Here is a 23,933-nt window from a genome sequence, read left to right on the forward strand (position 1 = left end):
CACACACACACTCGCACACACAGGGGCACACACACAGGGTGCACACACACACGGGCACACACACTCACACACGCACAGGGGCACATCACCACACACACACTCACACACACGGGCACACACACTCACACACACGCACAGGGGCACATCACCACACACACACTCACACACAGGGGCGCACACACTCACAGGCACACACACTCACACCGCACACAGGCACCATGAACAGTTCTACCCCATCTCCAGTAGCAGGGAGAAGAAGGTCTCATGAGGCAGGCTACACTTTCACCCCTTTGATAGACACAAAATGCTGGAGTAAACATAGAAATATAGAAAATAGGTGCAGGAGTAGGCCATTCGGCCCTTCGAGCCTGCACCGCCATTCAATATGATCATGGCTGATCATCCAACTCAGTATCCTGTACCTGCCTTCTCTCCATACCCCCTGATCCCTTTAGCCACAAGGGCCACATCTAACTCCCTCTTAAATATAGCCAATGAACTGGCCTCAACTACCTTCTGTGGCAGAGAATTCCAGAGATTCACCACTCTGTGTGAAAATGTTTTTCCTCATCTCGGTCCTAAAAGATTTCCCCCTTATCTTTAAACTGTGACCCCTTGTTCTGGGCTTTCCCAACATCGGGAACAATCTTCCTGCATCTAGCCTGTCCAACCCCTTAAGAATTTTGTAAGTTTCTATAAGATCCCCCCTCAATCTTCTAAATTCTAGCGAGTACAAGCCGAGTCTATCCAGTCTTTCTTCATATGAAAGTCCTGACATCCCAGGAATCAGTCTGGTGAACCTTCACTGCACTCCCTCTATGGCAAGAATGTCTTTCCTCAGATTAGGAATTAGGAGTAACTCAGCGGGGCAGGCAGCGTCCCTGGAGGGAAGGAATGGGTGACGTTTCGGGTGGAGACTCTTCTTCAGACTCACCCCTTTGCACTTTCACCCCTGTGCCCTGCTGGGTGGAGGCTGTCATGGTACCAGGTAGAAAAGGGACAGGTACTGGGGTCTGGGGCCAAAGCCAAGGGCCCCGACAAAGGGAATCCCAGGGCAATGGAGCTGGCCAGACATGAGTCACCAAAACCAAGCTTGCACCAGTTTCCTTGCAACATGCACAAATGACACGTTTAAAATTGATGGGTTATTTTTTGGACACAATAATCGCACATTAAAAGCTATTCATTAACAGCCCCGTCATTTACTGAGCCTAATGTTGCAAAGTATTACACTTGATGAGCTGGTGTGACAGCAATTTGTAGAGACATTACTGTTGTTTTCAGGCTAGACGAGCTATTTTTATTTTAGACTGCTTTTGTCCCATTGTGGTATTTGTGCATGGCCCTGGAATACAGGCATGTAGGATCAAATGAAGAGCTGGTCATGAGGGAAGATTGGATAAATACTTAAGGAACTGCAGATGCTGGAAAATCGAAGGTAGACAAAAGTGCTGGAGAAATTCAGCGGGTGCAGCAGCATCTATGGAGCGAAGGAAATAGGCAACGTTTCGGGCCAAAATCCTTCGGGTTTCGATGGGATCCACAGTGCTCATGTCCATAAGTGGCAGGAGAAGAATTAGGCCAATCGGCCCATTAAGTCTACTCTGCCATTCAATCATGGCTGATCTATCTTTCTATCTTAACCCTATTCTCCTGCTTTCTCCCCATAACCCCTGACACCCATGCTAATCAAGGATCTATCTATTTTAGCCTCAAAATATTCCTTCTCGAAGTGAGAAATCAACCAGCACAGAAACAGGCCCTTCGGCCCACCATATCCATATTGTATTTTTTAATGACCACCAGCCTGGCTGTGTGGTCATTAAAAAATACAATATACAATATACAATATACAATATACATCAAGTACCCATCTCAGTCTGAGGAAGGGTCCTGACCCGAAATGTTACCCAACCATGTTCTCCAAAGATGCTGCCTGACCTGCTGAGTTACTCCCAGACTTTGTGTTTTTTTTGGTAAAGCAGCATCTTCAGTTCCTTGTATCCACAAGTAACTTCTATACTAATCCCATTTTCCAGCATTTAATACATAGCCCACACTCTGCAGTCTGTGCATGGAACCACTTGAACCTGTGCTATCGGCTAACTATACAGACACTCTGCTGCTTACCCTGACCTAACACAACAAACCAACCACCAAGCACCACAGGCAAGTCGAGAACTGGCAATGCTTATTATTCTGGCATCCTGGTGTTTTGTTATTGTTTTGCAAATCTAACAACCATTAAAGTGCTTCCTTTGTAATAAAAGATATCAACACAAACCAATTTTGTTGGTCAAATTACAGAGAAATGTATGTGCTGCTTTCTCCAGCAAGTATGCATGAATGAATGATACTTTATTGTTCATGTTCACAAGTGATAGGAGCAGAATTAGGCCATTCGGCCCATCAAGTCTACTCCGCCACTCAATCATGGCTCATTTATCTCTCCCTCCTAATCCCAATCTCCTGCCTTCTCCCCATAACCCCTGGCACTTGCACTGATCAGGATTCTAGAAACTCAGCGGGTGCGGCAGCATCTATGGAGCGAAGGAAATAGGCAACGTTTCGGCCCGAAACGTTGCCTATTTCCTTCGCTCCATAGATGTTGCCGCACCCGCTGAGTTTCTCCAGCATTTTTGTCTACCTTCAATTTTCCAGCATCTGCAGTTCCTTCTTGAACAACTGATCAGGAATCTATCTATCTCTGCCTTAAAAATATCATTTGACTTGGCCTCCACAGCTTTCTGTGGCAATGAATTCCACAGATTCACCACCCTCTGACCAGAGTACCTAGGCACAATGAAAGACTTTGTTTTTGCACACAACCTAGGCAGTACATGAGAAACCAAGTGTAAAAGTAAGTGTGAGGGTAGGATTGCATCTGTTTGACAGATTGAGATTCAACCCCTCCATCCCCATCGCCCCCCTCCCTTCCATTCTGTTGAGATTGATGTGCATCCCTTGTTGAAGGGACACAACGTCAGCCTGATGAGCACTTGGCTGGAAAATGCTCGAGGTTGATTGAAAAGATTGCACGGCTGATCAGAAGATTGCTGACCTTGCTGCTCCTGTATTATCTTGAAGAGAGAAACGTACATTTTCTTAATCAGTCGCACACTGTTAGATCATACGAATCAAAAGGCATTTAATAAGGTCACAGCTGAACAAAGAAAACTTCAGAAGCTGCTATTGAAAACGAAAACAGAAAAGATGGAAGAACGCAGCCATTCATGCAGCATCTGCGGAAAAATAAACCAAGTGATATTTCAGATTAGGGACCCTTCCTCAGTAAGAGACCCTAACCCAAAAGCTCATGGTTAATCTGATAGTAAACTCAAACGCATGTATAATGGATAGAGCAGTGGGTGCGAAATAGAGATCTCAGCATTGTGGTGCTGCAATTCCATAGACAAAGTCTAATGTCCACAATTGGGTAGGAGCGAATCGGATCGAACCCTAGCTTATGGAAGGACATAAAATCCAGAAATTCCTGAAAACTACAAATAATTAGCACCCGTGTTTGCAGACCAGGCCTCCATCTGAAGAAGGGGTTGGACAAAACATCACCCACCCCTTTTTCTCCAGAGATGCTGCCTGTCCCGCTGAGTTACTCCAGCACCTTGTGCCTAATCTTCGCAATAAGCACCGAACTGAGCCATCCCACCAAACTGCCGGAGGAATTCAATGATCCAGGCAGCGTCTGTGGTGGGGAAGCTCGTTCACAGTTGTAAACTGGTCCATGGAGGTCAGACTAGAGATGTTGCAAGTGGATATTACCTGGACAACCAGCATTAAACAAAGGACGAAAAGTGCTGGAGTAACTCAGCGGGCCAGGCAGCATCTCTGGAGAACATGGATAGGTGACGTTTGGGGTCGAGACCCATCTTCAGACTCTGTACTGCCCCATCTATATATCTCGTTTCCTTCTCCCCTGACTCTCAGTCTGAAGAAGGGTCTCGACCCGAAATGTCACCTAATCATTTTCTCCAGAGATGCTGCCTGTCCCGCTGAGTTACTCCAGCTTTTTGTGTCTTATCTTCGGTTTAAACCAGCATCTGCAGTTCCTTCCAGCACAAACTGATTATCTAACCCTATTATATTCCCATCGTTTTTTTTAAATACACCTCAACCAGTCACCAGACAACCCAGGGGAAACAATCGAAGCCTATCCAAGCATCAACTCCAAGGTCCGGCAGTTATTGATGGCAGTCGAGTCGACAATAGTACTGCCTCAAATGATCCAGAGGAGAGCCACAGGCAGTTAGCATCATTGCAACCGTTCATCACTTCGCTGTCTGAGTTGGTACATTCTGGAAACAGCGAGGAGCGTTGTGCGGAGACTGCTAGTGAGTGGAGAACGTGCTCATGTCCTGACCCTGGAATGAATTCGCCGGGGAGAGGGATTCGATATCCCACGCAGTCAAATGTAAGCGTGCTGGGGGTGAGAATACTGGTGGCAATCTCGGAGCAGTGTCTGTGCTGGCGGAGGGACGGGGTGGCGCGTTTTAACTTACACTGGAATATCACAGTCCAATGCACTGTTTGAAACTGACGCTTGAAATCCGATAGAAGTCACATCTACAGCGCCAGAGACCCGGGGTCGATCCTGACCACGGGTGCTGTCTGGACGGAGTCTGTGCCTTCTCCCCGTGACCTCGTGGGGTTTCTCCCGGGTGCTCCGGTCTCCTCCCACACGCCAAAGACGTACAGGCTTTCAGGTTCATTTGACTTCGGTAAACATTGTAAATTTCCCCTAGTGTGTAGGGTAGTGCTAGTGTATGGGATGGTCGCTGGTCGGCGCGGACTCGGCGGGCCGAAGGGCCTGTTTCAATAGACAATAGGTGCAGGAGTAGGTAATTTGGCCCTTCGAGCCAGCACCGCCATTCAATGTGAGTATGGCTGATCGTCCACAATCAGTACCCTGTTCCTGCCTTCTCCCCATATCCCCTGATACCGCTATTTTTAAGAGCCCTATCTAGCTCTCTCTTCTATGCTGTATTTCTAAACTAAGCTAAACTAACAGACACAAAAATGCTGGTGGAAATCAGCGGGTCAGGGAGCATCTCTGGAGAAAATGAACAGGTAACGTTTCGGGTCGAGACCCTTCTTAAGACCCGTCTCGACCCGAAACGTCACCTATCCCTTCTCTCCTGAGTGCTGTCTGACCCGCTGAGTTACTCCAGCATTTTTGTGCCTGTCTTCGGTGTAAACCAGCGTCTGCAGTTCCTTCCTAAACTAAACTAATGTCGAACTCTCTTTTTTCTGCTCCAGAAGGCGTGATAAACTGGAGAACATTTTGTTCAATAATCCTCTCGTACTCCCACGCTCCGGTGTCGTTTCTCCATCGTTCATTCCCATTATCAGAATGTCCTTCTGGTAAACTGACGGCAGCAACACAGGGCGACGCGAGAGGTCAGTGCGTGCGAAATACTATTGAAATTGACAGCTCTGCGTTTGGGATTGAACTGAGCTTCCCGTTTGTTAGGGGAGGGACAAGTAGATGATATGTGGGTGGGGGGTGGAGGAGAAGAAGGTTATAGGGATTGACTTTAAATGCCAGCTGGAAGTCCACACGGTTCAGACGCGCTCCGAGCATCAGCGTTATTCGCGGAAGAAGGGTCTCGACCCGAAACGTCGCCCATTCCTTCTCTCCAGAGAGGCTGCCTCTCCCGCTGAGCTACTCCAGCGTTTTCTGGCTGTCTTGGGTGCAAACCAGGTTCCTTCCAACCCATTTTGCTTCCCCCTTCCTGCAGGACTTTGTTGGCGGTGGAGATAAGCTGGGAATTGGGAAGTCTTCGCCAAGCCACCGGGAGGGAACTCGCTCGCCCTTTGCCTCTCCACTAGCCGCGCGGGGTAGGGTAACAGTGGTCCCAGCACCGAGTTGGAGGCGTTCCGCTGGAAGTTCCTTGGCAGGCGAGATCTCCGGATGAAATGGGTCCCCTCTCCGAGAACAAGAGCTGGGTGGTGATCGTGAACTGCACCTCATGCGGCCACTCGGTGAACCCCTTCCGGGCCGTGCCTTTGGGGGCGGTGCTGGGCTCCTTTATCCTCTTCGCGATCTTGGGCAACATCTTGGTGGTCCTCTCGGTGGCTCTCCACAGGAACCTGCAGACGGTCACCAATTACTTCATCATCAACCTGGCCATCGCGGACCTCCTCCTCAGCTGCTCCGTGCTGCCCTTCTCGGCTACGTTGGAGATCCTGGGCTACTGGGCATTTGGCCGCGTCTTCTGCAACATGTGGGCAGCCATGGACGTCCTCTGTTCAACCGCCTCCATTCTGAGCCTGTGCGTTATCTCCATCGACAGGTACATAGGAGTGAGCTACCCCTTGAGGCACCCAACTATCATGACCGAGAAGAGGGCCCTGTTGACACTGGTGGCGGTTTGGTCGCTGGCCCTGGTGATATCTGTCGGACCCTTGTTCGGGTGGAAAGAACTTCCTCCAGACGACGAGGCCATCTGCATGATCACCGAGGAACCGGGCTACGTCTTGTTCTCTGCCTTTGGGTCCTTCTACGCTCCCTTGACCGTCATCCTCGTTATGTACTTCAGGGTCTACATAGTGGCCAAGCGTGAAACCAAGAGTCTGTACGCTGGGACCAAGAGAGAGAGACTGCGGGCGGACCAGGTTACGCTGCGCATCCACCGCAAAGACAACCAGGCGGAGAGCTCTCCTCGACTCTCCGAGCACGGCTCCAAAAACAAAGGCATCCAGCTCAAGTCACACTTCTCCATCTTGCTCCTCAAGTTCTCCAGAGAGAAGAAGGCCGCCAAGACGTTGGGAATAGTGGTTGGAGGCTTCATACTCTGCTGGCTCCCGTTCTTTGTCGTTCTCCCGATAGGTAAGGATCTTAAAGAAACATATTAAATTATACAAGGACTGGACAGGCTTGATGCAGGAAAAAATGTTCCCAATGTTGGGCGAATCCAGATCCAGGGGCCACAGTCTTAGAATAAAGGGGAGGCCATTTAAGACTGAGGTGAGTAAAAACGTTTTCACCCAGAGAGTTGTAAATTTGTGCAATTCCCTGCCACAGAGGGCAGTGGAGGCCAAGTCACTGGATGGATTTAAGAGAGAGCTCTGGGGGCTAGTGGAGTCAAGGGATATGGGGAGAAGGCAGGCACGGGTTATTGATAGGGGACGATCAGCCATGATCACAATGGATGGCAGTGCTGGCTCGAAGGGCTGAATACAGGAGTACCTATTTTCTATGTTTCTATGTAAAGGGCGCATTTTGTTTCGAGTATTAAGTTTTGGCTGGTGTTACTGAGGTTAGTGCATAAGTTGACCATTATATGCATCGCGTAAACCGCACACTGCCCCCATCTGACCTTGACATACCTCGCCTCGGTGTCCAAAACACTCTCATATCTTATCTCGTTATCAGATAAATACTATGTCTGACCGCGGCGCGTACATCAATTGAGTCACCCATTGCCATAAATTAATTCTATCAATGGGAAACGTTGATAGCCAAGACCAAACCAGATCTTGCAGGACAGGGACGGAGAAGGGGGGTCTCGACCCGAAACGTCATCCATGCTTTCTCTCCGGAGATGCTGCCTGGCCCGCTGAGTTACACCAGCATTTTGTGTCTATCTTCGATTTAAACCCGCATCTGCAGTTCTTTCCTACACATTTGTTAATTGTATGATGAACGCCCGCATTCAAAGAGGCTGATATACCGAGCAGCTACCGTCTGATAGGAATTCGCACAATTGTCTTCCAGCGTACTTGGTAGTTACTTCGAAGCACATCATAAAATAGGCCGGTCAACATGGTTTTGTGAAAGGGAGATCTTGCCCGATCAACCTTGTTGGAATTCTTTGAGGAAGTAAATAGCAGTATAGACAAAGGAGAGGCAGTGGATGTCGAAGATGGGCACAAAAAGCTGGAGCAACTCCGCGGGTCAGGCAGCATCTCTGGAGAGAAGGAACGGGTGACGTTTCGGGTGGAGACCCTTCTTCAGACTGAGAGCCAGGGGAAGGAAAACGAGAGATATAGACGGTGAGATAGAGAGGGGTGAATGAAAGATATGCAGAAAAGTGACGGCCATAAGGGAAACAGGCCACTGTTAGCTGTGGGGCAAGGTGAAAACAAGTTACAATCAATGGCTGTAATTGACCTGAATATTTAGAAGGCCTTCGACAAGGTGTCCTAGTGAGGCTGCTAAAGAAGATGAGAGTCCATGGTATCAGATGGAAGATGCCAGCATGGATAGCGGACAAAATGTGTCGGAAGGAACTGCAGATGCTGGTTTAAACCGAAGATAGACACTTAATGCTGGAGTAACTCAGCGGGACAGGCAGCATCTCTGGAGAGAAGCAATGAGTGAAGGGTCTTGACCCGAAACGTCACCCATTCATTCCTTCTCTCCAGAGATGCTGCCTGTCCCGCTGAGTTATCCAGCATTTTGTGTCTATCTCAGCATGGATAGCGGGTTGGCTCAATGGCAGAAGGCAAGGGGTGGCAATAAAGGGGGTCTTTATCTGGTTGACTCCCAGTGACTAGCGGTCTTCCACAGGGTTTCCACCCCAGCATAACAGCATCAAAGAGTTGCAGGTCCTAGTGGCCTTAAACGAAAAAAGGGAAAATGCTGGAACTCCTCAGCAGTTTCGAGGGACAGAAAAAGAATGTTAAGGTTTCAAATGGAAGATCTTCTCACTCTGCTGAGTGTGTCCAACATTTCCTGTTTTTATTTCTCTTGATGATGTCCTTCATGCAAGCCAAGGCAACGCTATATTTGGCTAAACACTAGAATTGTACAGCAGTCTGAATAAGCTACAACTTCTGTAACATTGTCAGCGGCAAAACACGCTGACGCTTGTGTACTGCCCAGGTGAGGTCTGCTGCATGGTTTTACCGGGTTGAATGCAAAACAAAGCACTTCACTGTACCTAGCTACACGTGAGATGAAAGCATTATTCAATCATTGAAGTGTCCTGACTTGAAACGTCACCTATCCATGTTCTCCAGAGATGCTGCCTTACCTGCAGAGATACTCCAGCACTTGGTTCTACTGCTTGTCTAGTAACATGTCCCATTAAACTGTGTGCTAAGCCCCTTCGTTATCTCATTTCTTCTGCTCTCTCCATCTTTCTCTATTCTCTATTCATCTTTGTATGTCTCGACTTTCTCCACTTCGGACCTACCTGCCTGTTTGTACCAGTTGCCAGAGTGACCGCTCTCTAAAGCCACACTGGTGGAGTTTTCGACTCCCTTTCTGTTTTATTCAGTTTTGCTTTTATGTTCTCATTTCAAATTTCCCTCTTCTATGTAGTCAGCTAACTCTTCTTGAGTCAGAGGGTGGTGAATCTGTGGAACTCTTTGCCACAGAAGGCTGTGGAGGTCAAGTCAATTGATAATTTTAAGGCAGAGATAGATAGATTCTCGATTAGTACGGGTGTGTGGGGTTATGGGGAGAAGACAGCAGAATAGGGTTAGGAGGGAGAGATAGATCAGCCATGATTGAATGGCGGAGTGGACTTGATGGGCCGAATGGCCTAATTCTGCTCCTATCACTTATGACCTTATGTAAAAAAGATGTATGTAAAAAGTAGCACACACAGAATAGACACACGCTACACTCACACATCCGTTGTCATTGCCTGGAACATTAATTCTATTCCTTTTTCCATGGATGCTGCCTGGCCTGCTGAGCATTGCCAGCGTTCTGTTTTTATTTGTCTGATCCAGACTCATTTCTCTTAACCTGTTAAATAAGAACAGCAGAGGTTTGGGCTACAGTTACTGAGAGCAGAGTCGGGGAAAACCTTGAGATTAATTAAAACTGACAGAATGGAAATTTCAGATAATGACAAGAAGTATTAGCGTTCTGCTGACAAGTCATAACTGAAGGGAAAAGACTTGTTAAGCCACCTCACCCTGGAAAGATACGGCCCTGTTGAGCTCGGTGATTTAAAGCTGATGGAGCAATGGAAAATTAATAGACCAATTTCAAGATGGGTCAAGGTCCATCGACTAAGTGTTGCTGTGGTTAGAATGATGTAAAAAAGGCATTTCAGAAAGCGAAGCATGCAGTCTGGAGGAGCATATGTTGGAACAGCGGGGAACAAGGGGCTAGCTTTTACAACCTTGTTAGCCTGGAGACTGATCTTGCTTAACTGGAGGCTCACCTGTCCCCCGACACACGCCCGCTGGATTAAGGAGTTGCTTTACAATTTAAAGCTTGAAAAACTTAGGTTCTCTCTCAAAGGCTCTACCAAGACATTCCTAGATACATGGAACGCTTTCTTGGAACTTGTTAACTCTCTCAACTTGGCCCCGGACTCGGAAGAGGACTGAGTGCTCTCCACCATTGTTCTGGTCTACTGCAGCTGCTCTCCCCTTATCCCCCCCCCCCCCCCCCCCTCCCCTCCCCACACTTATTTATTTAATTACTTACTTCTTTACTGTTATTAGTGACCCCTTTTTTAAAAAAAAAAATTTTTTAGTTCTTTTTGTTTCGTTTATCTTACCATATTTGTGTGGATGTGTATGTATGTGAATGTTGTTTGTCCCCGTTTGGTTCCGACCTGATTCGGGTGGGTTGAAGGTGGGTAAGGGTAAGGGCTTTGAGGGTCGCTTACATACTGTTGCACAATTATGCCTTGACTGTCACTTTCTGTTATCATATGCAAATTGCTGTGAAATTCAAATAAAAAGATTTAAATAAAAAAAATTAAAAAAATTAAAATAAAAAAGGCATTTCAGAAAGCGAAGCATGCAGTCTGGAGGAGCATATGTTGGAACAGCGGGGAACAAGGGACAGGGGTTGCCTGTTGCCATGTAGGTTAGGGAACAAATACAGGAGGCAATTGAAGCCTCACGAAAACAAGGGATGAAGATGACAAAAACATGGTGTATGTGTGCGTTATATAAATGGGCGCATATGCGAAATTGCAATACATCCATTATCTTACGTGGAAGTGTCAAAACTAAGAGATAAAAGCAAAACCGATTAAAACGGAAAGAGAGGTGCAGCTTTAGACAGTAGCGAGTTTAATTTAGTTTCATTTGAGGATAGAGTGCAGAAACAGGCCCTTCGGCCCACCGAGTCTGTGCCGACCAGTGACCCCCGCACACTAACACCATCCTACACACCAGGGATAATCACAATCTTTTACCAATGGTAATTAACGCACAACCCTGCTCTCTTTGGCGTGGGGGAGGAAACCGGAGCACCCAGAGAAATCCAACACGGTCACAGGGAGCACGTGCAAACTCCGTACGGACAGCACCCGTCGTCAGGGTCTAACCCAGCTCTCTGGTGCTGTAAGACAGCAGCTCTACCACTGTGCCACCCATTCTTTTACACACATACATTATCTTGCATGGAGGAAAGAAACAGAAATAAAAACCAAAACTGCTTAAAACAGAAAGAGGTGTAAGCTCCACATGTGCAGCTTTAGAGAGGAGAGTGTCTGGCAAATAGTGCAAACAGCTGAAGAGTCCCAACCCAAAACATAGTCTCTGCATTCCACTCCCCAGATGCTGCCTGACCTGCTGAGTTCCTCCAGCACTTTGTTTTTAACTAAATCTCTGTTGTCCTAATGTGTGCTTGGTCTTCATGCCTGAAAGAACTTGATCAAATGTCTTTGAAGAGATGGATACCTCTTTGCCCGAGGTACTATTTCTCCTGTTTTTGTGCATTTCATCGATTACTGAGTCTAGCTGCCCCAGTGATTGTAGTTTCCAGGGGTTATTGCAACTCAGTTGGCTAAGGAAACATTGATGCGAGGAAATTGTGCAGGTAGACTTGATGGGCCAAATGGCCTAATTCTGCTCTTGGAACGTAGGAACCCTGAAGGAGAGCTCAAGGTTTCAAGTGAGCACTTCAAATGTTAACCATCAAAGTGTGAAATTGGATTCACCAAATGAGCATGAATAACAGGCTATTTTTCATTCGGGATATTAATGAGCAGTTGAACATTTCTACAATGCAATATGATCTTGGTCACATTTACCCATCATGGTGCTATTTCCAAGTTTCCAACACCTGAATACAGAGATTCATATTGCAGAAGTTAGGAAAATAGCAAGCGTGATATTGTACCTACTGTGAATAAGAGTCAATAGTCACGGACAACACAGGAATTCTCAACAGGTCAGGCTATGGTGAGAGAAACAGACTCAATGTTTTAAATTGATGACCTTTCACCAGAGATCAATTTCAGCTATTTGGAGAAACTTACTACTTAAAAAGAATAGATTATTTTTCAAATTATGTATTCTTTCTAGTGGGAAAGTGTGCAATTAGTAAAAATGAAACACCTATACAGCATCTATTACATTCTTGTTTAGGAAGGAACTGTCGGTGCTGGTTTACACCAAAGGTGGACACAAACTCAGCAGGACAGGCAGCATCTCTGGTCAGAAGGGGTGGGTGATGTTTCCGGTCGCCTGGCCAATCCTTTAAGAATGTTATAAGTTTTTTTAAGATCCCTCTCATCCTTCTAAATTCCAGTGAGTACAAGCCCAGTCGACTCATTCTTTCATGACTCAGTTTCAGAAGGGTCACCCATTCCTTCTATTAAATTCATGTCCTTGTTTTCCTCCAGACTTCTCGCCTCTTCCCTGCCTCGCTTATTGTTTCTGTAACCAACATCATCCTTGAGAACATTCTGGAATCTCGACCTTCCCGGTCACTTGTGCATTCCTGGTTTTAATTATTCCACCTTTGGAACCAGCCCTTACTAGAAAGAATACATCCCCTTTGATATCCTGTTTTCACACCTTACCTTTCCTTATCTTTGTGTTTCCCTCTCATAGAAACATAGAGCATGGAAACATAGAAATATAGGTGAACCGCCATTCAATATGATCATGGCTGATCATCTAACATTAGTACCCTGTTCCTGCTTTATCCCCATATCCCTTAATTCCTTTCGCCCTAAGAGCTAAATCTAACTCTCTCTTGAAAATATCCAGTGAATTGGCCTCCACTGCCTTCTGTAGCAGAGAATTCCACAGATTCACAACACACTGGGTGAAAAAGTATTTCCTCATCACAGTCCTAAACGGCCTAGCCCTTATTCATAATCTGTGACCCTTGGCTTCCGGACTCCCCCAACATCGGGAACATTTTTCCTGCATCTAGCCTGTCCAATCCTTTAAGAATGTTATATGTTTCTTTAAGATATCCTCTCATCCTTCTAAATTCCAGTGAATACAAGCCCAGTCGACTCATTCTTTCACGACTCAGTTTGAGAAGGGTCTCGACCCGAAACGTCACCTGTTCCTTCTATCCAGAGATGCTGCCTGACCCGCTGAGTTACTCCAGCATTTTGTGTCTATCTTCGGTGGAAACCAGCATCTGCAGTTCCTTCCTAAACTAAAAGAGGTGTCGAAATGTGAAAAATTATCGTTGCCAGTGAATTAATTATAAATAATCATAGTGATTTTTGTGTTTTCAAGTTATGCATTGCAATAACGCCATATTGATCAATTATTTTGAGTGGTGTTTATTCAGTTTGCTGCAGGGCTTGGAGAGGCCATTAATAAAGATGAATTGTTTTAATTCAGCTGGAACCTACATTAGGAGAGGGTGGAAGAATTAAACGGCCAAGAATTTAGACGACCAAAGAGACGGAGACCAACATAAATCAGAGAATAAAAGATCATATGAAGAGTGCCAGTTGTTTACACGAGAGAGAGGCTGGGTAGTTATGAGAGGTTCAAAGGGGAAGTAAAAAAGGAATAGAGAACATGAGAACTGTGTTATGAAACAAAATCCCAAAATATTGCAGGTACATGTAAACGGGAAGAGGGTTGTAAAGATGGGACAGAGCTGATCAACAGCATGCATTACCAGACTCAGAATCTTTTTTTTACACAAAGGGTGGTGTGTATATTGAACGAGCTGCCCAAAGAGGAGATAGCTGAGGCAAGTACAGCTGTAACATTTAAAAACCATTTCTGGCCAAAATCCTCCAAATATATATATAAAGATTCGGAGTTGGTGCTTGTGGACTGTGAGTGTTGCATCCTTGTTAAGAAAGTCAGTAACATCCAGCTACATTGATGTTGACAGTAGAATGTTTGCAGAGATAGAATTTGCTGTCTTTAGGACATTCAAAATGTCAGAGGGCTGATGAGGAAATTATGGGTCATGTACATACGGTATTTTAAAAGGCACTTGATGAGATGCAGCATAATGGGTCTGTCATCTAGAATAGAAGTTGCAGGCTGGATCAAAGGTGGGCCTTATAACACGAAACAGAGCAGTGGAGAGATGCTGTTTAGTTTAGTGATACGGTCGGGAAACAGGCCCTTCGGCCCACCGAGTCCATGCCAATCACAGAAGGAATGACTGTGCAAGATTGTGGGGAAGTAGCGGATCACAGAATAATGGATTCATACAAGTAAGAATTTCATTGTCCTATCTGGGACACATGACAATAAACTCTCTTGACTTGACTTGACTTGACTTCATATAGTAATGCAGCAAGGAAACTTGCTTACTATCATTCACCAAATGATATTAATCCCATTAGAGACCCTCGGACTATCCGATTAAAGGAATTTATCTTGCACTAAACGTTATTCCCTTGATCTTGTGGATGGCTCAATTGTAATCATGTATTGTCTTTCCACTGACTGGTTAACACGAAACAAAAGCTTTTCACTGTACCTGGTTAATCAGCAATGGTTTAGACAGCAAAGTCCAATCAAGGACAGTCCAGGGGTCACCAATGAGGTAGATAGTAGTTCAGCACCGCTCTCTGGTTGTGGGATGGTGCTACAGTTGCCTGATAACAGCTGGGAAGAAACTGTCCCTGAATCTGGAGGTGTGCGTTTTCACGCTTCTGTACGTTTTGGTTGATGGGAGAGGGGAGAAGAAGGAGTGACCAGGGTGCGACTCGTCCTTGATTATGCTGCTGGCTTGCCGAGGCAGTGTAATAGCCCTGTCCCACGGTACAAGTTCATTCCAAGAGCTCTCCCGAGTTTAAAAAAAATCGAACTCGTGGTAAGCACGGAGAATGAACGTAGCGGGTACGTCAGAGCTCGGGGACGTCTCTTAACGCTAACGGCAGGTACTCGGGAAGACTCGCTAACGGCAGGTAAGCACGGGAAGACTCGTGAAGATTTTTCAACATGATGAAAAATGTCCACGAGATCCCCGAGTACCGACGAGTGGCCATTACCGTAAATCTCTGAGTTCGAATCGAAACTCGGGAGAACTCTTAGAATGAACTCGTATCGTGGGACAGGGCTTTGAGGTGTAAATGGAGTCAATGGAAGGCAGTTTGGTTTGTGTGCGTCCACAATTCAACGCAAATTCGGACTAAATGCGCTCAGTTTTTAAGAACACAATTTCAATTAAGTTTATATTAACCCAAATGCTCTCTGTGGAAATTTACACAAGCAGGAAATCTCTAAACATGATTGAGATAAGGCACAAAAAGGTGGAGTAACGCAACGGGACAGGCAGCATCTCTGGAGAGAAGGAATGGGTGACGTTCCAGGTCGAGACCTTTCTTCAGACTGGTGTCCAAAGATGCTGCCTGTCCCGCTGAGTTACTCCAGCTTTCTGTGATGACCTAATGTTCAATCTGGGTATTAATGATGTGAAACTTGCCCTTCATGTCCGACTGTGAAAACTAAATGAATGAGGCAGCCTTGCATGGGGATATGTTCAATAGGAAATGTTGCCCATAACTTCTCTATATAACAAGTAACAGTGATGGATGTCCTGACAGACAGTGTTTTAATCCCAATCATTAATAACCAGGAATTGTCTGTTTTTACTTGAATGAAAATGTTTTTCCTCGTAACTGGTTTTTAATTAAGTTTCAACTCAATGCACTGGTTCGTGGACCGTGAGTGGAATTCACAAAAGATCGTTTACCTGTTGCTTTTGCACTTAAGTTAAAGTGACATTTATTTAGTTGTAGCATTGTAGTGGGCCACCATTTTATATGTATTTCGGGTCGAGACCGTTCATCAGACTGGTGAAACGTCACCCATTCCTTCTCTCCAGAGATGCTGCCTGTCCTGCTGAGTTACTCCAGCTTTTTATGTCTAATAATTTGTTCGAACAGTCTTTCGTGATTGACTAATGAAGATAAGAGAAAGACTGCTGATACAAATCACATCCTCACTCCAGTCCTCATGTCGGGATTCAACCTAAAATATTACAATGCAAAATATAGAAATGTATTTTTGCTTCCACAGATGCTGCTTGACCTATCGAGTTCTTCCTTTTTATGGCGAATCAATAACTCATTGGATAAAAACATTTTGCTTCCACAGATGCTGCTTGACCTATTGAGATCTTCCTTATTTTTGTAATGGACCAATGATTCCCTAGACCATGAGCAAAACGTAAAGTGCTGGAGGAACTCAGCAGGTCAGGCATCATCTGTGGAAGGAATCCCTGCCCCAGATGCCGCCTGGCCCGCCGAGTTCCTCCAGCACTTTGCAATTTGCTCAGGATTCCCGTATCTGCAGTTCCTTGTGCCTAGATCATTTCAGACTGTGAGAGAGGTACAGAGTTAGTGTTTTCGGGTAAATAAATTGTCATCAAAATGATCGTTGCATTGCACTGAAATAGTAGAAACATAGAAACACAGAAAAATAGGTGCAGTAGGCCATTCGGCCCTTCGAGCCTGCACCGCCATTCAATATGATCATGGCTGATCATCCAACTCAGTATCCTGTACCTGTAACACTGATTCTTTCTCCACAGACTCTGCGGAGGCTTACCAATGTTTTAAGTTTTGCATTTATTTCGCTATTCATCTTGCTGTACACAAAGTGCACAGTTTAATTTTACAGATGGCATTAATAAGCAAATAAAATCTCTCACTTTCGAGAAGACAACATTCTTCCACATGGTTAATGTGCTCTCTTTGTATCTCATAAAGCATTGCAGGGAACATCGGTTAATGGCCTTGCAGAAGGCATGGAAATAGCAGCAAATCTGCGATGACAATATCCAGTGATGACAAAGGACAGGAAATTTATCTTTGAACAAAGATCCTTAATAGTAGCGATGAACTAAACCGTGTGCATTGAAGTCATTTGCAGGGATAATTGACAATAAAACATAGTGGTTTACAAGGCTAATCTGATCTGGCAGACAGCAAGCAAGATTTATTGAAGTATGCACAAGAAATGAAAGGGTTGTGTAATTATTTCCAGGAGTATCCAGCGCTATATTGAACTAGTAATTTCATGACCATCTCGGATGGATTTCATGACTGTTTCAGGAGGAGAATAGTTCCACTTCCCATGATGGCTTTAAATTCCTTTCACTCCAACAAGGTTGCAGGAAAAGCAGAACAATCCACTTGAAATTAGCTCATTCTTTGGATCGCGAAGGGTTAAACGAATACAAGAATGAATTATGAATGAACTTATAAAATTGAGGTTAATTGATCTCCATTGGAAGCATGCAGAGTAGGTAGATCATGACACGAGGGTACTATCAGCAATGTCAAAGATAGACATAAAATGCTGGAGTCACTCAGCGGGCCAGGCAGAAGAACATGGATAGGACCATTCTTGGTCCTGACCCGGCTGATTATGGGGCAGGGGAAAGAAATCTGTAAGAAAGGATGAGCAGGACAAAGGCAAGGAGTTCGCATATTAACGAGGATGGAAGATCAAGGCAGCACAGTGGCGCAGCGGTAGAGTTTCTGCCTTACAGCGCCAGTGACCTAGGTTTGATCCTGACTAGATGCTGTCTGTACGGAGGTTGTACGTTCTCCCTGTGACCGTGTGGGATTTTTATTAACACTGTCTACATCGCTACTACACACACTAGGGCCATTTTTTACATTTGCCAATCCTATTTACCTACATACCAGTACGTCTTTGGAGTGTGGGAGGAAACTGAAGATCTCGGAGAAAACCCACGCAGGTCACGGGGAGAACATACAAACTCCATACGGATAGCGGGCGCAGTCAGGATCGAACCCAGGTCTCTGGTGTTGTAAGCGCTGTAAGGCAGCAACTCTACCGCTGCGCTACTGGTGGGGGGGGGGGGGGGGGGGGGGGGGTTGGGGGGTTGATAGGCGGATGGTTGGACAAAGCCCAGAGATGAAAAGAATAAAGGTGTGGGATAAGCATAGAAGAGGTGCTAAGTGTTCAGCTCAAGAAAGGAATAAAAAAGGTCGTGAATTAGGTCGTGAAAGTGGGACAGGCCCTTTAGTGAACAGGAGCCAATACGACAGGTGTTTTGGTCGGAAATATGTGTGCGTGTGTGTGTACCTGGGATTCTCTGATTCAAAGACCATTTTAATCCACCTCAGTAAGTCCTTTCTTTACCATTGAGTCACTGAAGCATGTAATAGTTCAATCCCGTCTGCTCAATGTAGATGAAAATTCTGATTTGTCTGCCTTATTTTCCAGTCTAAAACAGAACAATTGAACCTTCCAGGGATGTCACTTTCCCTTGAAATTAGGTAATAGGTATTTAGCTTCACCACAACCTTTCTGCACAGTGTTCTGTCAAATTAATTCCAAGTTGTTATTTCTTTCTCAATTCAGTGGCAGGTGTGATTAAGACTGTCTTCTTGGTTAAAGCCATTGCACATTTAATTGGAACAGTGAAGCATGCCCTTTCATAGTCATCTACATGGAGCAGTGCAGTTTCATGCCTCTCACATCTATCAGGGAACAAAGGGAATTTAAACTGATCAAAACTAATCTACCCCAGTGACATGCAAAGCTGATTGTTAATGGAAACTAACCACAAAAGGATAAGTGTTCTTATTATATTTTTCTGAAACCCAGTCTTGGAAGGATTTGGACACAAAAGTAATTTATTTCACATTAACTCAGTTAAAATAAAATCAATGCCAATCTATTCTTAGTTTAGAGATGCAGTGCGAAAACAGGCCCTTCGGCCCATCGAATCCGCGCCGACCAGCGATCCCCTAACACTATACAATCCGACACACACTTGCGACTTACAATATCTACTGAAGAATTAATCTGCAAACCTCATTGGAGTGTGGGCGGAAACCAGAGCACCCACGGATAACCCACGTGGTCACAGGGAGAATGTACAAGCTCCCTACAGGCAGCACCAGTTGTCAGGATGGGACATGGGTCTCTGGCGTTGTGAGGCAGCAACTCTAATGCTGCACCACCGTGCCAGCCCTCATCAATCAGCAAAGTCTCAAAATGCTGGAGTAACTCTGCGGGTCAGGCAGCATCCCTGGAGAAAATGGAAATGCTCCTCAGATGCTGCCTGACCTGCTTTGTGTTTTGCCCTTGATTTAACCTTGCATTTATCAGACTGCCCTGCCTACAGCAGGGAACTCACTCAGCACTGCGTTGGAGCGTCAACTTAGATGTTAGTAGATGAGTCACTTCGGTCGGAACTTGAATTCACAGGCCTTTATTGCAGAGACAACATTCTACCCAATGAGTCACAATTGCCACAAGGAATGCTACAAAGTGCAGCAATGTATTGGCAAGGCAAGGCAGGGTTAGCACTATGAGTCAGCAAAGGTTTCTTGGTTTTGATGGATTTCACATCGAAGGAAACATTTTACTGATTCAAGAGGTTCCTTGCAATTCCAACCAAATAGTTGGCAGTCACGGATGTTTACCAAGTACTATGTCCTTATACAAGCCTGTAATGCATTTTCATAGTCATATTGTTTTTACATTTATCATCTTGAAATACCATTTTTGTTTTTAAGTCAATTCAGGACATTGATAAAAACCCAACATGTCCTTTCTACACAAATGAATCGTGGACTCAACATGGTCCAGTGAATATAATACACAATAGGAGTCAAAACATCTTTATTTATTTGTCCAAAGTACCTTGAAAACACAATGAATCACTAAATACACACTGTTCCTCAGTTATCACTCCAGTAGTCTGCATTCCCACTGACTGTGAACCTTAATAGGTAACCTGAGAGGATTCGAAAAACACATTCAAAACCACTCGTGTTAAACTCAGTGGAGCCTTTCTGAATTCGTACTTATCCCAAATGTTTGTGAAGAAAGTTTAAGAGCCCTATCTTTAAGAGCCCTATCAAGCTCTCTCTTGAAAGCATCCAGAGAACCTGCCTCCACCGCCCTCTGAGGCAGAGAATTCCACAGACTCACCACTCTCTGTGAGAAAAAGTGTTTCCTCGTCTCCGTTCTAAATGGCTTACTCCTTATTCTTAAACTGTGGCCCCTGGTCCTGGACTCCCCCATCATCGGGAACATGTTTCCTGCCTCTAGCGTGTCCAAGCCCTTAACAATCTTATATGTTTCAATGAGATCTCCTCTCATCCTTCTAAACTCCAGAGTGTACAAGCCCAGCTGGGCTTGTACACTCTGGAGTTTAGAAGGATGAGAGGAGATCTCATTGAAACATATAAGATTGTACAGATGCCAACCGGCTTGCTGAGTGTTTTCCAGCATTTACTGTATATTTTAATTTCAGACTTGCGGTTTGTGATTCCCAATTACAGAAGACAATTTTCCCCTTTCAATTGACTCTTGAAAAATATCCAAATCCCTCTTCCGTTCCAAAGAGAGTAGAACATTGCGTTTCTCAGTTAGTTGTGACCTTTGGCTAGAAGCTTATTAAATTTAGCTACAACAGTTTTGACATTTATCCAGCACTCTGTGTTTTGAATCGTGCAATTCGATATTTATCATTATGAAATAAAATGTGCTGATGTACAAGTTCTCTATTCCAGCTTTTTCCACACCCCCTCTTCCCTCCCCCTCTCCCTCCCCCTCCATCAGTGAAGATGGGTCCCAACCACAAAAAGGCATTGATGTGCAGAGAGGCCTTGGTGTCTAAGTTCTTAGCTCATTAATGGTGGCAGCACAAGTGGATAGGGTGCTAAAGAAGGTATATGGTCTGCTTGCCTTCATTGCCAGGGGCATTGAATACAAGAGTCAGGAAGTCACAATGCAACTCTATTGGACTCTGGTTATGGCCCTGTCCTACAGTACGAGTTCATTCCAAGAGCTCTCCCGAGTTTAAAAAAAAATCAAACTCGTGGTAAGCACGGAGAATGAACGTAGCGGGTACGTCGGAGCTCGGGGACGTCTCCTAGCAGCTCGTAACGCTAACGGCAGGTACTCGGGAAGACTCGCTAACGGCAGGTAAGCTCGGGATGACTCGTGAAGATTTTTCAACATGATGAAAAATGTCCACGAGAGCCCCGAGTACTGACGAGCGGCCATTACCGTAAATCTCCGAGTTCGAATCAGGGCAAACTTCGGGGAGAACTCTTAAATGAACTCGTACAGTGGGACAGGGGTTTTTGGCCACATTTGGAGTATTGCGTGCAGTTCTGGTCACCCCATTACAGGGGAGATGTAGAGGCTTTAGAGAGGGTTCACAAGAGGTTTACCATAATGCTGCCTGAATTAGAGGGTTTTAGCTACAGGGTGAAGTTGGATTGTTTTCTCTGATGTGGGAGGTTTTGGAGAGACTTGATAAAAGTATATAACATCATGAGGCATCAATTGATAGACAGTCAGAGCTTTTTGCCCCAGGGTGGAAATGTCCAACACTAGAGAGCTATGAGAGGGGGAAAGTTTAACAGAAGTGTACGGGGCAGGTTTAGCTTTACACAGTGAGTGATGGGAGCCTGGAGCGCATTGCCAGAGATGGTGATGGAGGCAGATATGATGGTGACATTCAGATGGCACATGTGGGTCATGTGCAGGCAGATGAGATCAGTTTAAATTGACATCATATTCGGCTCAAACATGTTGGGCCGAAGGGCCCGTTCCTGTGCTCTATGCACCTGTCCATGTTCTCCACAGATGCTGACTGACCCAGAGTAACTCCACACCAGTGGGAGAGTCTCGGACCAGGGGGCATAGCCTCAGAATAAAAGGACGTACCTTAAGAAAGGAGATGAGAAGGAATTTTGTTAGTCAAGAGGGTGGTGAATCTGTGGAATTCATTGCCACAGGCGGCTGTGGAGGCCATGTCAATGGATATTTTTAAGGCGGAGATTTATAGATTCTTGATTGGCAAAAGTCCTGTCCCATAGTACGAGTTCATTCCAAGAGTTCTCCTGAGTTCGCCCTGATTCGAACTCGGAGATTTATGGTAATGGCCACTCGTCGACACTCGGGGCTCTTTTTTTCATCATGTTGAAAAATCTTCACGAGTCTTCCCAAGTACCTGCCGTTAGCGTTCAAGAGACGTCCCCGAGCTCCGACGTACCCGCTACGTTCATTCTCCGTGCTTACCACGAGTTTGATTTTTTTTTTAAACTCGGGAGAGCTCTTGGGATGAACTCGTACCAGGGACAGGGCTTTAAGGTTGACAGGGGTTATGGGGAGAAGGCAGGTAAATGGGGTTGAGAGGGATAGATCAGCCACAATTGAATGGCTGGGTAGACTTGATAGACCAATGGCCCAATCCTGCTCCTGGAACTCAAGAACCTTGTGTCTCTTTTTACATTGAAGTGAATTATTGATTGAGACTCACACTTAAATAATTGCTTTCTTCTCATTTTGCCCACAATAGGATCTTTCTTCCCTGCCTACAAACCCCCGGAGACGGTCTTCAAAATCACATTCTGGCTGGGCTACTTCAACAGTTGCATCAACCCAATCATATACCACTCTTCACACCAAGAGTTCAAAAAGGCCTTCCAAAACATTCTGAAGGGGCAGTTCAGACAGAGGAACCGCTCGTCCATCCAACAGTCTTTAGGTGGCAGTTCAGCCAGCGGACACGTTAAAGAAGGGGGAAAGGAATTGCGACGCCTATCTCTGGGAGCGAGGGAAACTTTCTACAGGGTCTCAGACTCGGAAGGGGTTTGCCAGTGGAAGTTATTTTCGGAGCAGGGAACGAAAAGCGAACACAACTCAAACTGCCGGCCCTCGGACAGAAGGGGCAACTCCATTTTCTGTCCCTGTTGCCCAGTTTCTAAGCCTGGCGCCCCAAGTTTGAAACTGCACACTAACTCAATCGGTGACTACGGGGACCCCGTTTGAACGAGACGCTCCCCGCCACCTCCAAGAGGAACAAATGCACGCCCTGAGCATTACTGCATCCGCACTCACTGAAAACTCAATGCATCTCAAACCTTCTCCGAAATTGCTGAGCGCAGCGTTTGGACTAACACGAAAAGTTTGAAACAATGTCAAAGGATGGCCGGGTTATGTGCAATCTACTTCTGGCAAGTACACCAAGTCCAGCCAGGCGCTGGACACCCGGAGAGCGATCCAGAGAGGTTACTTTGAAGAAGGGTCTCGATCCGTAGCGTCACCCATTCCTTCTCTCCAGAGATGCTGCTGCCTGTCCCGCTGAGTTACTCCAGTATTTTGTGTCGAACTTCCATTACTTTACAATTCTCCTGTTGCACACAGTTCTACTTGAAGCGTGAATCACCTCCACTTACTTCTTTGCAAACCCGAACAATTCCTCGTTTGCCTGCGGCCTTACCTGCATCGTGAATCCACTGCACGTAATTTAAATGATGTATCTTCGTGTTGCCACCACCTGTTCTAAGCTTAAGCGTAAAGGTACACCTTTAAGGTAAATTCAATCAAATTTCGCAGTGCACGGGATTAAATCCAGAAACCTCCACTTCCTATCTCCTGTAAAGTTGCAGTCTGTGTTTAGCCCCGTCTCAGGTGAAACCTCTCCGAACAGAGAAGGTGCATGGAAAAATAAGTCAACTTTAAGCATACAACCGCCAGCCACCTTTCAGTTGCAATGGCTGATCTATTACCCATATTGCACTGCAGCGGAGAAACTGCTCTATACATTGTACATTGACCGTCTTAAGAATTTATCCATCATGGTATTTTGTTTGGAAATAAAATAATCTTTATTTTATGCACTCTAGTTCATATTTTTTTACAATATGACCAGAAGTTATTTTTAGTTACAAGATTATCCCGAATCTGAGTCATGCAGCATCTCTGGAGGATATGGGTGCATGACATTTCAAGTCAGGACCATTGTTCAGACTCAATCTCAACCC

General features: G+C 45.5%; 1 protein-coding gene across 1 annotated transcript; it reads left to right on the forward strand.

Annotated features, from left to right (window-relative positions):
* Positions 1–5,621: 5,621 nt before the first annotated feature.
* On the forward strand, positions 5,622–23,717 carry adra1a (adrenoceptor alpha 1A). The gene is made up of 2 exons (XM_033013898.1): positions 5,622–6,847; positions 22,466–23,717. The coding sequence occupies exons 1-2, from the start codon at positions 5,935–5,937 to the stop codon at positions 22,936–22,938; spliced, it is 1,386 nt and encodes a 461-aa protein (XP_032869789.1). The 5' UTR covers positions 5,622–5,934; the 3' UTR covers positions 22,939–23,717.
* Positions 23,718–23,933: the final 216 nt, after the last annotated feature.

Source organism: Amblyraja radiata, chromosome 39, assembly GCF_010909765.2.
Source record: "Amblyraja radiata isolate CabotCenter1 chromosome 39, sAmbRad1.1.pri, whole genome shotgun sequence".
Classification (NCBI taxonomy): Eukaryota; Metazoa; Chordata; class Chondrichthyes; order Rajiformes; family Rajidae; genus Amblyraja; species Amblyraja radiata.

Excerpts from the sequence above, each read along its gene's own strand:
- adra1a (XM_033013898.1), top strand. The coding sequence starts at position 5,935 with ATGGGTCCCCTCTCCGAGAACAAGAGCTGGGTGGTGATCGTGAACTGC. Across the intron at positions 6,848-22,465 it reads CTTTGTCGTTCTCCCGATAG|GATCTTTCTTCCCTGCCTAC; the intron begins GTAAGGATCTTA and ends TGCCCACAATAG.